Consider the following 17,963-nt stretch of genomic DNA (forward strand, 5'->3'; position numbering starts at 1 on the left):
TATTTTGAGAATTGCAGCTAAGCTTGTGCACACAGTGGAATTATCTTTGTTGTTGTTCAGGCGTCCAGTCATGTCCAACTTGCTGCAACCCCATGGATTGCAGCACGCCAGGTCCCCCTGTCCCTCATCATCTCCCAAAGTTGGCCCAAGTTCATGTTCATTGCATCAGTGATGCCATCCGGCCATCTCGTCCTATGATGCCCACTTCTCCTTGTCTGCAGTGCAGGAGACCCGAGTTCGATCTCTGGATTGGGAAGATCCCCTGGAGATGGGAATGACTACCCACTCCAGTATTCTTGCCTGGAGAATTCATGTAGTACAGCTTTTAGTGTGCTTCCCTGGTGGCTCAGATGGTGGAAGTACCATACCTAGTGATGAGTAGCTCAAGAGTTGGTTAGAGCTTGGGCTTATACAGCATCCTAGTGAAAGAACAATACATTTCTTTGAGAAGTGACAAGGCAAAGGAAAAGGGCTTTGAGTTTCTAGGGCAGCAAATGGCAGGAAGGCAAAAGGGTCAGGGAACTCATGGAAGATTAGGGCTAGTTGATGAAGTTTGCTGTGCAGATTTTTTTGGGAGCCAATTTTAAGGTTGTCTCTGGTGATTAACTTTTGTCCTGCCTGGTAGAGGGGAGGGGTACACATATTTATGTCCTGCTTTTAAGCAGACTGGGGAAGCAGAGAGCTTCAGTTGTATCTGCTTGTTCTTAATTATATTCAGCTCAAGATAATCCTTATGCCAAGTGGCCTGTTTGGGGGTGCACCTCTCCTGCCCTACAGCTTACCTAGAACCATGGCCACTGAGCAGTAGTAACTCACTGAGAAGCTTACATGGTTGTTCTGACAAACTGCTAGGGTACAAGAATAGGCTATCTTGAGAGTTAAAAACTCACAACTTTCATGCAGACAGACCTGATTCACAACTTCCTTTTAAGAACAAGGACTCTGGAGCCAGATTATCTTGATTAAAATCCCCACTCATCTGTAAAATGAAATAATAATACCTGCCGCCTAAAGTTTAGAGGATTGAATGGGATATGCAGGATGACAAAACTAAGACAACTTAGTGATAAGCTTGATGTCCTTTGTTCCTAGAGTGCGGGGACAGGGCGCCTCCCAAGCAGTGGAGCCTTATTCCTCGGAAATTTGGGGCCAGAGCAAGTTTTACTTCCCAGGTGGCCTAATGGTAAAGAACCTCCCTGCCAATGCAGGGGACGCGGGAGATGTGGGTTTGATCTCCAGGTCAGGAAGATGCCCTGGAGTAGGAAATGGCAACCCATTCCAGTATCGTTGCCTGGAAAATTCCATGGTCAGAGGAGACTGGCAGGCTATAGTCTATGGAGTCACAAAGCATTGGACATGACTGAGCACACACACATGTACGCACGTGAGTTTTACAGAATGTTAGAAGAGGCAAGGAAGAAACTGCATGGCTGGCTAGGGAGTAGGGGATGATTTCCTTTTGAGGCGAGCAGGACCTGTTTTTTCAAAAGAGTAAGGTGACCTGACTAAAGCTGATCTGGAGGACTGTGCTTGGCGTTAAGTTTCCTGGGCAGCGAGGCTGTTCCCATAAAAGCAGGCTGACTTGGGTTTAGATTTGTGGCATGAGCCAGACGTTTGAGGCAGCCTTCATTATGTGGGTCCTGATCTGAGTTAACTTTGTCAGGTAATCGTGCGTGTGTAAAGCTTGAGAACAGTGCTGCCAAGGATGAACTCCTACTACATAAGAGTGTAACTTTAGTCAAAGTTTTTTGAGTTTTGTGTTTGACCCGTGTTGAGGAAAACTTAAACTCCATAACAAATGGGTATCTCTGTCTAAGTCATTGAAACACGAGCAGAGATTGAATGTGTCGACTATGTGCTTGACATCATTCCTTAGAATGAACACTTGGTGTTTTAGGTCACTGAATCCTTGCAGGAATTCCAGGATCAAGTTTGTTGTTCAGTCACCCAGTTGTGTCCAACTCTTTGCAACCCCATGGACCACAGCACGCCAGGCCTCCCTATTCCTCACCATCTCCCGAGGTTTGCCCAAGTTCATGTCCATTGCATCAGTAGTACCATCCAGCCATCTCATCCTCTGACAACCCTCTTTTCCTCCTGCCTTCAATCTTTTCCCAGCATCAGGGTCTTTTCTAATGAGTCAGCTCTTTGCATCAGGTGACCAAAATACTGGAGCTTCAGCCTCAGCATCAGTCCTTCCAATGAATATTTAGGATTAATTTCCTTTAAGATCGACTGGTTTGATCTCCCTGCTGTCCAAGAGACTTGGACAGGATCAGGTTTAGCTATTATTATTATTATTCCATTTTCATGGCAGGAAACAGGGGCTTAGGTTAAGTGACTTGCACAACTTCACACAGCTCTTAAGGCTAAAGCCAGGCACTGGGACTAGTTTAGACTCCAGAATATGTGCTCTCAAGCCCCGAGGTATCCTGAAAACACAGTGTGGTGGAGATGATAAAAAGCCTCTGGTGACATCCTGTTGGCACAGGTGGATCATACACATGGAAGGCGTTGTGGGAGATTTTGTGAATGCTGAGATGGCTGAGGAATCTGACGTTAAGGATGCAACTCAGGAGAGGCGCTTTGAAGGTTGGGGCAGAATTGAACGGGTTGGGAGGAGTGGCAGGGAGTGTGTCTCACATCCCTGTGCCCTTGGTGTCCTCTGACAGACTTCCAGCCTTCAGTACCTGCGGTTCTTTACCCGAGTGTTTTCTGTGGCCCCTAACACCCACCTTTCCTGCTCTGACAAGCCACCAGTGACAGGGAGTTAGGCAGAGTTCTAGCCCTTGGCATTAACACTGAGGTATTATCTGTACCAGCTCCCAGAGTTCCTGGTGAGATAAAGCCCGGCACCCACAGTGATAGCTCACTTCACGATGCATCCATTTCAGTGGGTCTCATTATTGCCACGAGCAATATCCACCTTAAACTGGGGCCCTACCTTAGCTCTTTGGTGAGATCTTATTTTTCATACAAGCAAACCCTTGACTAAATGGAAATATTTAAACTTTCACCCTTTTCTCACTTATTACTACCTAAAATAGTTCTCATTGAATTTTATGCTATATAAGGAGAGATTGAGCTAAAAATGAAACATTGTTTTAGTCTTTTTTTTTTTTTTTTTAGAACCTACAAGAATTCTCTTAAACTTGAATTTACCACCAAGAAACAGTTATGTGAAAGCAAAGTAGCTGACATCTTGTTTCAGGGTTTCTATTGAGTTAAAAAAAGATGGACTGTGCATCAGAAGTTTGAGCTGTTTCCTGGTCTGCCTCTAGATCCCTAAAATTCCAAAAGATTTTTATTGAACCCCGTATAGTCATTCTCATTCCAGGAATTTCTTACGTGCTGTGGAAATATGCTGCTGACAAGTGCTCAGTCGTGTCCGACTCTTTGCAACCCCATGGACTGTTGCCCTCCAGGCTCCTCTGTCCATGGGATTTCCCAGGCAAGAATACTGCGGTGGGTTGCCATTTCCTTCTCCAGGGGATTTTCCCAAGCCAGGGATTGAACCCAGGTCTCCTGCATCTCCTGCATTGGCAGATGGATTCTTTGCCACTAGTACTACCTGGGAAACCTGCGGAAATGTGGACATTTACTTTCTGAGTGATGGATAGGACCGTGGCGGTCTCTCAAAAGCATAGACAGTAGCGGCAAGGGTTGCATTTGTGAGAGGCAGAAGGTTGAAGGGCTTGCCAGATAAACAAGCACTGTCTGGTGTGATGAGCTGATTTTGAGTTCTAGTCGGACATGACTGAGCGACTTCACTTTCACTTTTCACTGTCATGCATTGGAGAAGGCAATGGCAACCCACTCCAGTGTTCTTGCCTGGAGAATCCCAGGGACGGGGGAGCCTCATGGGCTGCTGTCTATGGGGTCGCACAGAGTCGGACATGACTGAAGCAACTTAGCAGCAGCAGCAGCAGTCCAGTTTAAGAGCATTGTCATCTTGGTCTCTTTAAATGAGAAAGAAATGGAATTTCTCTCTCTGAAGCTTTCTCACCAAAACTGCTGAAAGGATTTCCATTAAATTGGGCAGTTATGTTCTGAAGACTCAGACTTAAAAGCTATGGAATGTATGTAAAATTCACTTTGGTGACCTCTGGTGGTGAGAGAGCCCCATAGGACTGCCCATCTGTGGAGATGGCCATAATTATTTAGCACCTTGGACAGAGGAATTTAACATCCCCAGAAAGTCTCCAGGGCAGAAGCTTCATTGAGCTCCTTCTCATCTGGGCAGCTGTCCAGAGCAGGCTTCAGAATGACTACCAAGACAGTAAAGTGACTTTTTTTTTGTCCAGTGCTGGGTAGACCAGCTGGTAGATAACATGGAACTAACTTTGTCTTCCCCAGATTGTGAGAATTAAGTGAAATGAAGCAAGTATACTTAACTATTTTGTAAACTACAAATAGCTGCATAAATATTAGTTATTATTGAGAACTCAAGTCGTGTCTGACTCTTTGCGACCCCATGGACTGTAGCCTACCAGACTCCTCCCTCCATGGGATTCTCCAGGCAAGAGTACTGGAGTGGGTTGCCGTTTTCCTTCTCCAGGGGTTCTTCCCGACCCAGTGATCGAACCTGGGTCTCCCACATTCCAGGCAGATGCTTTAACCTCTGAGCCACCAGAGACTCCATTATTGAGAACAGTATACAAATATTATAGGACTGATGTATAGGCTAAAATGCTTGAAGTTGATCTGATGGTTATATCAGCTAATACTTACAAACTCCTTAGTATATTTCAGGCCTTGTCCTATGTGTTTTACGTATATTCACTCATCAACTACTCTATGAGACAGGTCTTATTATTCTTTAGTATCTGTTTTATAAGGGGTTCCCTGGTGACTCAGTGGTGGAGAATCCGTGTGCCAATGCAGGAGACGTGGGTTCCATCCCTGGGTCGAGAAGATCCCTTGGAGAAGGAAACAGCAACCCCCTCCAATATTCTTGCCTGGGAAACCCCATGGACAGAGCCTGGCAGGCTACAGTCCACAAGAAGTTGGACACAACTTAACAAGTTCATACAAATGACAGCAAGATCATACAATTCCAAACAGTTGAGCCAGAATTTGAACCCAAGCCATTAAGCTTCAGAGTCTACTCTGTTAACTATGATACTGTTCAGTCTTATTACAGTGATGACGCAGAGAAAGCTGATCTAGGTAAGAAAACAGGGCGGATTGGGGGCAGGGAATAACATGATGACATTGGATTTTAAGCAAATCGAGTCAGGCATAATTTAAGTCAGATTGGGGGAGGAGCATCAGGTGATAAGGGTCTGACCTTTGGTTGGGTCTGTCATCACACATATGACCTTATTAATGGCTGCTTACTTGTCTGGAACATTCTTAACTTCTATCTCATTTTAGTGGTCTTAAATCCTAACTCCCAAGAGGTCATCTATTTTGCCTTCCACATGGACGGAATTGGTATTAGTACTTAAGACGGCCTTGTAAAGGACAGTTGGACCTAGTTCCAGTAAGGTATGGGAAATTTTGTATTTGTTTTCACTTGGAGAGATGGTATATAAGGGGGAGAAGGAAAGAGGAGCTCTCATGTGTTAAAAACTAGGTCTTGTGTCTTTAAGCTAGGTCTGGTAGCTGAAAATCAGAAAGATTTAGCCCTTTGGTATCTGAGAGAGTTTAATGGTTGTCTCTACCTGGGTAAGAGTTTCTTACATAGTTATGAAGATGAAGTGTATGAGATTGGAGAATCATTGTGTACATGGAGATGTCAGCAGTCTTCAAAGAGGGAAAGTGCTCACAATTCCCAGTTTCTTCTGGACCAGAATCCAAGCTGTAGATATTTCCATGAATAGACACTGGAGTGTAATTACTGAGTGTCACAGTATTCATGAAGACTAGATTCCAATTACCTTCTTCCTATAATTTGATTCCAGTTTTCATTGTTTATTCATGAAGTCGGTTTTCATTCGATTGTCATTTCTTTGTATCTCTCTGCCTCTAATGTGAAGTAAGAAAACAGAATCCTACTCTGATTTTCTTTGATTTTTATCATTAACGTAGCTCATGAGGTCATGTAACAGATTTTGATCGTCAGAAAAAAATCTGTTGTTTATGTCATAAAATGTTGATGGTGCTCTGTCGCAGCTTCCACACTGGACCCCTGGAGCTCCCCGTTGACTCATCAACTCAGGTAGATGATGCATTCTGGTCAATTGAACACCATGCAGTGGTGTGAAGCCAGGCCATCTGCTATTACGTTTAATGTTTTAAGTACTAAGTTTGAAAAGTATACTTCCTATGTTATTGATATAACTATGTATATTGTATTTAACAACTGTATCACTTTTTAAGCTATGTAAGCTTTTTGAAATGCATTCATATATTTGAAACGGGGAACAAATTACTTCATAAGTGTTTGGTTCATAAATTCTTATTTTCCACTAAATGCAAATACATATTATACTGAAGCATTTTTTTACTTTCAAAAATATCTTGAAAATCTGCACTTTTTAATAGGGCTTTCTTGGAGCTAATACCTTTAGGAAAAATAAAATTATGCTAAGATGTATTACAGGAAGAACAACAGATTGTATTATTGTCTTGGAACAAAGCATTCTCATCTATTGGCCCTATATTAACAGGTGGTAAAGACAGTCTCTTACGTTTGGATTAGAAAAGCCATGAATGAAAAGGTTGCTGAGAGTTGGTAGCAATGATGGCGATGAGAAGAAATGATCCATTTCATTTCATTCTTAGAGAAAATCGGCTATGCTGGTAGTGAGAGAGAGAAAAGATGCATCTAATTGTTTTGTGAATTCACTTGGGCGAATATCCAAGTCAATGTGGTATTTATGATGCTCTGATTTGTTGTTCAGCTCTTGTAATTTCAAAAGTGGAGGACATTTTTATGTTCAGCATATCCAATCTGCTATTCCCATAGTTTTTTTGCTTTATTTGAATCGATAAATCACACTGACCCTCTGCATCTTTCAAAACAAGATTTTACAGTGTGTAGAGTTGAATGCCTTGGCCCCAGCCTGGCCCCTGCTACTGAAGTACATTCTCATTCACTTTTAGTACATATCATCACAGGGGAAGACATGGATGGTAGTGCTAAAATTCTGGCAGTTTAACCAGAATGACTTTGTGGTTCCATCTTTTTTTCATCATATTTCTTTTTTTTTTTTTTCTGAAGCGTTTGTTAAACTGTTCCTTGAAGGGGGTGTGGGAGGGAGGCTGAGGATAGGGACACGTTCATCTGTATGGTTACGTGTACCAGCGAACATGCATATCTGTATTTTAAGCAATAGAAATTTAAGCATGTGCTCAACGTCATTAGTCACTAGAGAAAAGCAAGTCGCACCCACTTAGGATGGCTGTAATAAAAAGGATGGATAAAAACAAGTGCTGTTGAGTATGTATGAGTGTGGAGAAATTGGAGCTCCTTACACTGAAGGGGAATGAAAAATGGCACAAAAATTTGGAAAACAGTCTAGTAGTTCCTCAAAAGTTAAGCATAGAGTTACGGTGCTAGGTCACTTCAGTCGTGTCTGACTCTGTGAGATCCTGTGGACTGTTAGACCACCAGAATCCTCTGTCCATGGGATTTTTCAGACAGACAAGAATCCTGGAGTGGGTTGCCATACCCTCCTCCAGGGAATCTTCCCAACCCAGGGATCGAACCCACATCTCTTAAGTCTGCTGCAACAGCAGGCAGATTCTTTACCACTAGCGCCACCTGGGGAGAAGGCAATGGCACTGCACTCCAGTACTCTTGCCTGGAAACTCCCATGGATGGAGGAGCCTGGTAGGCTGCAGTCCATGGGGTCGCTAAGAGTGGGACATGACTGAGCGACTTCACTTTCACTTTTCACTTTCATGCATTGGGGAAGGAAATGGCAACCCACTCCAGTGTTCTTGCCTGGAGAGTCCCAGGGACGCGGGAGCCTGGTGGGCTGCCATCTATGGTGTCGCACAGAGTCGGACACGACTGGGGCGACTTAGCAGCAGCAGCAGCAACGCTACCTGGGAAGCCCCAGAGTTAACTCAGCAATTCTCTTCCTAGATATATGTCCAAGAGAACTGGAAAGATATGTTTCTACAAAGAAATTGTACGTGAATGTTCATAGCAGCAGCATTCTTTATAGCCAAAAAAGTGGGAGTAACCCAAATGTCCATCATAAATGGATAAAACCGTGTGGTTTATCTATATAATAAAATATTGCTGGATCATGAAAAGGAACTCTTAAGTACTGATACTTGATACAGTGTAGATGCACCTTGAAAGTAGTGTGCTAAGTGAAAGAAGCCAGACACGAAAGGCCACATGCTGTATGATTCTGTTTGTATGAAATGTTCAGAATAGGCAGATTCATAGAGGTGAAAAGTAGATTAGTGGTTGCCAGGTACTGGGTAGGTGGAGGGTTGAGGAGGTAAGTGGAGAGAGTTTCATTTGAATGGAACAAAAATATTCTGGAATTAGATGGTGGTGGTGATTGTAAAACCTTGTGAATATACACAGCCCACTGAGATGTGTAGTATAAGAGTAAAATTTATGGTGTGTGAATTATAGCTCAATTTTTAAAAATCAATGCTTAAGCATCTGGAAAGTCAGGCATTAGCAAAATATTCAACCTGAGTGATAGCGGGCCTCTGATAAATACTTGCGAAGTGACTTGGACAAACATACATTCTTCTCTATGATTTTTTTTTTTAGAGGATATGCTTAAATATGTATGGAACCTAAATGAAATTTTCCAAAGGCGTGAAAATAGTAATAATGACATATCATTATTCTACCTCAAATATGTATTGATAATCCTTTTATTGATTCTTAAAGAAAAATCTCACACAATTTTAAAAGGTCTCAGTGAATAATTTTAAGATCTGTTGCACTTCTAATGACATAGAAGGCTGTTTTCAGAATAGTGTTCGGTTACTCCTATTAGGACTGTAATTTCTTTCTTGTGGTATTAATTTGGTTACTATCAGATGCCAAATCGGGAATATAATTTGTAACTGGTATATATGTTTGCAGTTTAATAGCCTGAGTTCTTGAACATTTAAACTGAAATTTGAGATACAGTGTCACCATGGTAAATGGTGATGATGAAATATTTCTTGCTTTTGTAAGTAGAATTGAGAATCACTGTACTTAGTTTCTTTTCCCTTTTCATAAAACTCCTTTCTTTCCCCTGTGAGACACGTTGGGTTCCCAGATTATAAATTCAGTTTCTTTTGTTTGTTCTAACCACTCAGTTTTTCTTATTACGTACCTGTTTAATTTTTAATTTCTCATTGAAAGTAAATGCGGCTAATTTTCCTATCAATATTTTAAGAGGTCTTCCATTTCTCTCTGTCACAGCCTTGATGTAGCGCTGTCTGGTGTGTATTACTACATAATTAAAATGCCATTATTTTATCAAATAGTTCTGGCAAAGCAACTTACTAATACATTTTAAATGGAGCAGAAGTTTATTCCTGTAAAGTTGAGGTAAACGTTACAAACACTATTCAGGAACTGAAAGTATTAAGTGGAATAATATGTATAGTGCTGTGAGGAAGGCTGCTGCAATTATAAGAAAAATACTTAGGGATGAATGTATCATAGGTATTCAGACCTTGTCAATACCTCATTTATTGTATAAGGTAGAGATGTATTTAACATGCTAAATATTTTGATTCATTGGACAAACACTTACAACTTATATGACTATATGAGTCACTATGCTAGGCTCTGGGTATTCAGTGGTGGCTAAAACAGATAACTCTGCCCTCAGCATTTATGCTGTGACCGTGAAGTTCCTTGGGTGGAAGCACCTGAGTGGCTGGATCATAGCGGATAAGGCAGAGACTAGTGTGAGATGCATTGGAGAAGGAAATGGCAACCCACTTCAGTGCTCTTGCCTGGAGAATCCCAGGGACGGGAGGGCCTGGTGGGCTTCCGTCTGTGGAGTCGCACAGAGCTGGACACGACTGAAGTGACGCAGCAGCAGCAGCAGTGTGTGATGAGCCCAGAGGGGCCGGCAGGGCACTGGTTATCATGAGCATGTAATTGTAGTCAAGAGTTTGGACTTCATCCAGCCTTTAACAATAAGCCTTCGATGGCTTACTGCAGGGTATTCCAACTTCAGTTTTATAAAGATTACTCTGAGCAGTGGTGGAAAGTGGTTGGTGGATATAAGAAGGAGAAGCAGAATTTGTTGTAATCCAGGCAAGCTATGATGGTGGTTTAGGTTAATGTAGTGGATCTAGGGGTAGAAAGAGGGAGATTGATAAAAAGTAGTTTGGAAGAATTAAAGTGTGGTGGTTGGGATTTGGGGATGAAGAGGAGAAAGTATGTGTTGAGGATGTTATCAGCATCTCCAACATGAATAGCTAGGTAGGTGGGGATCCTGTGTCCTGAGATCTGGAACGTGGCAGGAGGGCCAGACTTGGAAGGGACCTTCCAGTGTTCAGGTTGGAACATGCTGAGTGTGAGGGGAAGGAAGTGTTTATAATGTGAGGGCAGGGTTGGAGCAAGGGCCCAACCTGCTCTTCCTTGAGCTGGTATAACTGGTTATGGTCTGGGTACAGATTAGAATAAACAAGTCCCTTTCAAAACCAAGCACATTGCTCCAGTTTCCAGCTCATCAATCTCACTTCTGTGCTGTCTCCCACAGCTTCAGTTCAGTCGCTCAGTTGGGTCCGATGCTTCGCAACCTCATGTACTGTAGCACGCCAGGCCTCCCTGTCCATCACCAACTCCCAGAGTTTACTCAAACTCATGTCCATCAAGTCGGTGATGCTTTCCAACCATCTCATCCTCTGTTGTCCCCTTCTCCTCCTGCCTTCAATCTTTCCCAGCATCAGGGTCTTTTCCAATGAGCCCATTCTTCGCATCAGATGGCCAGAGTATTGGAGTTTCAGCTTCAGCATCAATCCTTCCAGTGAATATTCAGGACTGATTTCCTTTAGGATGGACTGGTTGGATCTCCTTGCAGTCCAAGGACCTCTCAAGAGTCTTCTCTAACACCACAGTTCAAAAGCATCAATTCTTGGGGGCTCAGCTTTCTTTATAGTCCAACTCTCACATCCGTACATGACTACTGGAAAAACCACAGCTTTGACTAGTTGGACCTTTGTAGACAAAGTGATGTCTCTGCTTTTTACTTGTTATTAAATAAATTAGTGATTGAAGGTATGGCTGAATAGTCATTCTGTGAGAGCAAGATATTGGACAGATTTTATTCTTCCTAGAAGGTTATGTCTCTGAAATCTGAGAAATAAAGGCTGTAAAATATAAAGTTGGGAACCATCCTGATAAAAAGAATTATAGAAACCATGAGAGTGGAATTCCATGAATATACGTAAAATAGAGTGTAAGGATGGAGGGAAACTGAAAAGCGAAGAAAGGGGGGTTGGAAGGAGTCAGGAGACCTACAGGAGAGCCCAGCAGCCCACGGGAGCAGGAGCAGCCATCAGTGGGGAGACAGGTGAGAAGCGAAGAGAAGAAGAAGGGGCTTTTGGGTCTGAGCAGAAGTCAAGCAAGTAGAACGTGAGCCTGGGTGCACAGCGTAAGAGAGGCTTGGGGGAATGCCGCTATCTTTTTGTTTGTACTCTTCATCTCTAGTGATTCCAGTTGAGAGGAATTTGCTTTTCTTTTATGTCTTTGCTCTTCTTAAGCAAAGACATAATTACTTTTGGTTTTCTGCTGAGCATATGCCTGGTATCATAGGACACTGTACTAATACTGAAGGGTTTATTTTGTGATTTCTTTTAAGCCGGTTATTTAATGACCATGGCCATATTTTTCCATTACTCCCATTACAAGTAATGATGTTCGATATATATATATAACTATTTAGGGGAATTGCAAACTTGTCACAATAGTTGGAGATTTGAAAATCAACATGAAGGTCAATGGGAAAAATATAGACTGTTTCTCCAAAATTATCTGGGAGCTTTTCAGTTGAAATTTTATTAAATTCTCTAGTTTATGAGATTGCTACAAAGCTATAATGATAAGCCCTGGCAGTAAAGAAATTTGGGTGTTAATAATAGGGATACACATATGACACGCACATATATGTATAATTTTTTCTTTTGGGTGTGATGTTAATAAGAATCCATATGGGGGGTGGGTTGGGAAGTACATTTGAGTCTTATTAGAATGCTGTCATTTGCGAAAGCTTTTTCTCTTAAGTGAGATTACTTTATTGTAATGAAAAGTTGTTGTTATTTAGTTGCTCAGTCGTGTCTAACTCTTCAGCAACCAGCCTCCTCTGTCCATGGAATTCTCTAGGAAACAATACTTCAGTGGATTGCCATTTCCCTCTCCAGGGGATCTTCCTGACCTAGGGATCAAATCCACATCTCCTACGTTGGCAACTGGATTCTTTACCCTTGAGCTACCTGGGAAACCCCAGTGAAAAAGTAGCTACCATTCAGCACCTACTTTGTTCTAGACGTGTTACAGTGATCCTGGGAAGGAGGTATTATTACTAATTTAAAGTGAACTAATTGAAGTTTAAGTAGTTTGCCCAGTGTCCCAGGTCTAGTAAATAGGAGAATCTAGCCGTTTTTTAAATCCAAAGCTATGCACTTTCCAGTGTGCTATCTGAATGAAATCTTTAGCATATCAGAGTGAGGTATGTATTTGATTGGAAGACAAGAAAGCTCAGAAAAAGGGAAATCAGGCAAATCAGAAAACCACTAGATGAGAACTTTTTCAGCATCCTTTCCCCTAATCTGCCTGTTTACCCATATCTATACCTGACATTTGTCTTCTTATTTGTTGTGGTGGACAAGGCTGTTCCTCTCAGGACTTGATTCCTTTTGTTTATCTCTTGCACCTTTAATCTGTGCCCCTTTTCTTTACTAGCTTCCTCCCAAAAGTATAACCCAGACTCTTTCCAAAGCAAAGTCCTTTGGTATTGTTTAGTCATTGCTGTGTAACAAACAACTCCAAAACTTAGTGAAATTAATTTAAAATACTTAGTGGGCTTCCCTGGTGGTTCTGTGGTAAAGAATCCACCTGTCAATCCAGGAGACATGGATTTGATCCGTGGTCCAGGAGGATCACACATGCCACAGAGCAGCTAGGCCCGAGCACTGCGATTACTGAGCCTGCTCTCTGGAGCCTGGGAGCTGTGTCTCCTGAAGCCCGCACACACTAGAGCCTGTGCTCCGCAATAAGGGAAGCCACCACACTGAGTAGTGGGCACTGAAGGTAGAGAGTAGACCCTGCTCACCACAACTAGAGAAAAGCCTGCACAGCAAAGACCAAGCACAGCCAAAAATAAACAAAAAAAAAAACCCTTGAAATATCTTATTATGGATAAAAGCTATCATTTGTTTAGCTCACTGTTTTGTGAGTCATCAAATTAGTCTGGGCTCAGCTGGATTTGTGTTTTAGTAGCTCAGTCATGTCCGACTCTTTGCGACCCTATGGACTGTAGCCTGCAAGGCTCCTCTGTCCATGGGGATTCTCCAGGCAAGAAGACTGGAGTGGGTTGCCATGCCCTCCTCCAGGAGATCGTCCCAACCCAGAGACTGAACCCAGGTCTCCACGTTGCAGGTGGATTCTTTATCATCTGAGCCACCAGGGAAGCCCAAGAATACTGGTGTGGATAGCCCTTCTCCAGGAGATTTTCCCAACCCAGGAATCAAACTGGGGTCTCCTGCATTGCAGGTGGATTCTTTACCAGCTAAGCTACCAGGGAAGCCCCCAGTTGGATTAACTTATTCATTTTCGGTCAATTCAACAGGTCTGTTTCTGGGCTGGTCAGTGGCTGCGGCCATCAGGTGACTAGAGCACGTGTCTTCCGTCCTCCAGCAGGCTAGCCCGGACTTGTGTGCATGGTTACACAGGAGGGTTCCAAAAGAGAGCAGAAGTCTGCAAATCACCTTGAAGCCTAGATTCAGAACTAGTGTCCTCTGCTCTTCATTCTGTCAACCAAAGTAGGTCACAAGGTCAGCCCAGGGCATGGAGAAGTAGACCAGTGAACAGGGCACCCTTTCCTCACTGGTGAATCCAGTTTACCTTCAAGACCATAACCACGTCAGGCTGAGTCGCGGCCTCGGGTCGCAGCTTCCTCTGTCCCTGCACTTAAAACACTGTGTGGCTGCTGTTGGTTTACTTCTTAGTAGAAAATGAGTTCCTTAAAGACAGTGACTATGTTTCAGTCCAGGATTTGACACATAGTGGAACATTTAAAAGAGGAAATTTTTGTGAAAATAAAGCATTCTAGCAGTTAATATCTGGCAAAACAGACTAGATGATATATGTTTGCATTTTAAGACTTGCCAGTGTCGAACAACTTTGGGGCAGACTCTAAAGTATCAACATCGAAATTTCTTTAAAATTAGCATTCTGAGAAGAAATCACTAAGTAGCTGTGTACTATCATTAAATATTTGTGTAGTATCTTTGTCTTTTTGTTAGGTTATAAGTTTTTTCATACGGGAGGCAAGTCACATTTTTATGGCATGTTTGTCAGAAAAAGCATACCCAGCCATTCACTGGCCCACTGGGATTTGGGATAACATTTCTCCTTTAGGATGTACAATGAGGAGAGATGGCAGCCAGTGTCCTGGGAGTTGCTCTGGACAACATGGAATATAAATGTTTCCATTAAATGGGAGATGAGATATATGTAACATAAGCTCATCTTCGGGTGAGCATGTCTTGTCGATGCCCTAATTCTTAATTGGTGGATTTTCATGTGCATTTTCTTTATTGTGTTTTAGAGTCAGCTGCCTGTGTATGCCCCAAACCTGACCACGTCTTCCTATCTCCGGCTTGATATCTCACCATGCATCGGAGATCAAGAGGAGTTAACATCGGGCTGCTTCTGCTCCTTTCTCAAATCTTCCAGGTCGGGATCAACAACGTTCCACCTGTCACCCTGGCAACGTTGGCTCTCAACATCTGGTTCTTCTTGAATCCCCTGAAGCCGCTGCTTAGCTCCTGCCTCAGCGTGGAGAAGTGTTACCAGCAGAAGGACTGGCAACGCCTGCTGCTTTCCCCTATTCACCACGCGGATGACTGGCACTTGTATTTCAATATGGCATCCATGCTGTGGAAAGGAATTCATCTGGAGAGAAGACTGGGGAGTAGATGGTTTGCCTACATCATCGTCACGTTCTCCCTCCTCACTGGGGTTGTGTACCTGTTCTTGGAATTTGCTCTGGCAGAATTTCTAAATGAGCCTGACTTCAAAAGGAATTGTGCTATCGGTTTCTCAGGTAAAGCAGACACATTTCTAAAGGTCGCCTGCCTGAAGACAGTAAGGGAGGTGCAGCTGTTCTTGTTTTATGAAGCGGGGGTCCCAGCTGGTGAGGGAACTGACATCTGAGTGGCTAAGGACTGCGGGGGCTTGGATTTTGGAGAAGAGGCTGATTGGAGCACAGGAGAGTCATCGATTTTGCTATTTCCCATTACACTGCATTATTCATTCTTCGACAGTTTAGACTATGGTCTGCCCACAGGTGATTTTGCAGGAAATAGAATTTTGGAAATAGGCCCTGGCTCCTTGTGATGGGGCCAGAGAGAGAGATGCACTGGTGTATTTGTGATAGGGAGTTCTCTAAAAAGATCAGCAGCCTCTCAATAACACCGTTAAAATAAAGGTACCACACCCTATGATGGCACCTCCTTACCATGATATTCTCTATACATGTGTGTGCGCTCAGTCAAGTCTGACTCTTTGAGACCCCATGGACTGTAGCCCACCAGCCTCCTCTGTCTGTGGGATTTCCCAGGCAAGAATAGTGGAGCAGGTTGCCATTTCTATCTCCCAAGGAATCCTTCCGACGCAGGGATTGAACCTGAGTCTCTTGCACCTCCTGCTTTGGCAGCTGGATCCTTTACCGCTGCGCCACTTGGGGAGTGGTAAATTGAGCTCTGTGCACAATTTATGCTATTTAATTAATGTAACAGGTCCATAGGGAGGGGGCCTTGTGTTGATTTTCTAAGAAGCTAAGGCGCAGAGAAATCAGTCATGGTTATACACCTCGTAAGTGATGGAGCTGGGGTCTGAACCTAGTTTCCATGACTTAACCACGTGTTACGTTGTCTCTCACTGTTGCCCCTCACTAGTTCTTTTCTTAAATTTTTCTTGTAGGACTGAATTGCCATCGGACTTAAAACAGATCTTCTAAAAATTAGAATGTAAAGGGTAGGAGGGAAATTGTCCTGAAACAGAAGGCAAACAAACCCTTCCCTCTCCTTTCCCTGCTGTCCTTTCCCCTTTCCTCTAAGATACATCTTCATACATCTAATTGTGTGAGAAGAAAGGAAATAATGCCCTGCCTTCAATATATCTTTCCATAGGAGTTAGAAAAAAACACATTAATGGTGTTTTTTCAAATTGAGTTAAAAATCACATAGCAGCATACAATTAATGATTTTAAATTCAGTCGCATTTAGTACCATTACTAGTGTGTTATTCCCATTTTATGTGTTATATATTTAGTAGCATACTCAAAGGAGAAGGCAGTGGCACCCCACTCCAGTACTCTTGCATGGAAAACCCCATGGGCAGAGGAGCCTGGCAGGCTGCAGTCCATGGGGTCGCGAAGTCGGACATGAGTGAGTGATTTCACTTTCACTTTTCACTTTCATGCATTGGGGAAGGAAATGGTAACCCACTCCAGTGTTCTTGCCTGGAGAATCCCAGGGACGAGGGAGCCTGGTAGGCTGCCATCTATGGGGTTGCACAGAGTCGGACACGACTGAAGCGACTTAGCAGTAGCAGCAGCATACTCAAAGTCAGTATGAACTTCTGTTAAGAAACACTGAAGGAGATTTCCCTGGTGGTCCAGTGCTTAAGGCTCCGGGATGCCATTGTAGGGGTTGAGGATGTGATCCCTGGTTAGATTACTAAAGTCCTACATGCTTTTCAGTGCAGCCAAAAGATCAAAGAAAAGAAAAAAAAAAAAGAAGAAACATCGAAGGAATGGTTACCTTGAGGATTATCTTTCTGTCAAATTTTGGGTTGACTCGTTATAAGGAATAGAGTATGTTTCAAAGCCAAGAGTTGGATCTAGTCAGATAATCATTTTCACTTCAGTTAGTTTTTTTTTTTTTGCAGTGTTGGTCATCTCTGCATTTGGATTGCTGATATTTGAATGCTCTTTATTCTCTTTTAGGAGTTTTGTTTGCTTTGAAAGTTCTGAACAACCACTGTTGCCCTGGAGGCTTTGTCAACGTTTTGGGCTTTCCTGTATCCAACAGATTTGCTTGTTGGGTGGAACTCTTGGCTATTCATTTCATCTCGCCAGGGTGAGTGTTTACTCTTAGAGAATGCAAATGAAGGACCTGATGTTCCATGGAGAAAGAATTGTAGTAATAATGAGGTAACCGGTTCTCTTTTATAGTGAGTGAAGTTTGTTCTTTAACTCTAAGGACAGAATACAGTTAATGGTTTTATGTCAGATATTCCTGTGTTTGAATCTTGTCAGCTACTGAGCTGTGTGATTTTGATGTACTTGTCTTATGTGAGTTTCCATTTTCTCACCTTTTAAGTAGAACCTGATACACAGCTTAGGGGGTTAATATTAACCAGCCTGTCAATTAGTTAATTCTAATAATGATAATTCAGAGAGGCAGCTAGAAACCATATAATTTTAAAGATAAAAAATCAACAGATATTTTAGAGGACTAATGCTTTTAAACCACTTTAGTTGTGAATTGTCTTGGTGATTTGATGATAAGCAGAAGATTTTACCCACAGTCTTGATATATGAACTGGATCAACTCTGCACTGTTTGGGGTGAATTGAAGCACAGGACCCCATTCCCTTTGATTGACCTCCATGTCACTGTGGCTGTGTCAGAAGCTCCTCTGGAACCCTGGAGCTCCAGGGAACACAGTTTGGGAATCCCTGACATCTCTAACTTTTCCTCTAAAGATGAGGACAAGGAAATTCAGAAGGCTTGGAGACTCATTGAACAGCTGGTGGTAGATACGAGGCTAGTTAGGATTCCAGCCTTCTGATTCCTGGTCTG

General features: G+C 42.8%; 1 protein-coding gene across 3 annotated transcripts in view; it reads left to right on the forward strand.

Annotated features, from left to right (window-relative positions):
- RHBDD1 (rhomboid domain containing 1) overlaps nt 1-17,963 on the forward strand; it is a 134,496-nt gene that overhangs the window by 12,459 nt on the left and 104,074 nt on the right. For all 3 annotated transcript variants that reach the window (XM_052664153.1, XM_052664152.1, XM_052664154.1), the window contains 2 exons: nt 14,703-15,200; nt 17,106-17,238. In XM_052664153.1, the coding sequence (XP_052520113.1) occupies nt 14,768-15,200; nt 17,106-17,238 (566 nt within the window). In that variant the 5' untranslated portion in view covers nt 14,703-14,767. The remainder of the gene's footprint in view (nt 1-14,702; nt 15,201-17,105; nt 17,239-17,963) is intronic.

Source organism: Budorcas taxicolor, chromosome 2 (assembly GCF_023091745.1).
Source record: "Budorcas taxicolor isolate Tak-1 chromosome 2, Takin1.1, whole genome shotgun sequence".
NCBI classification, from domain to species: domain Eukaryota; kingdom Metazoa; phylum Chordata; class Mammalia; order Artiodactyla; family Bovidae; genus Budorcas; species Budorcas taxicolor.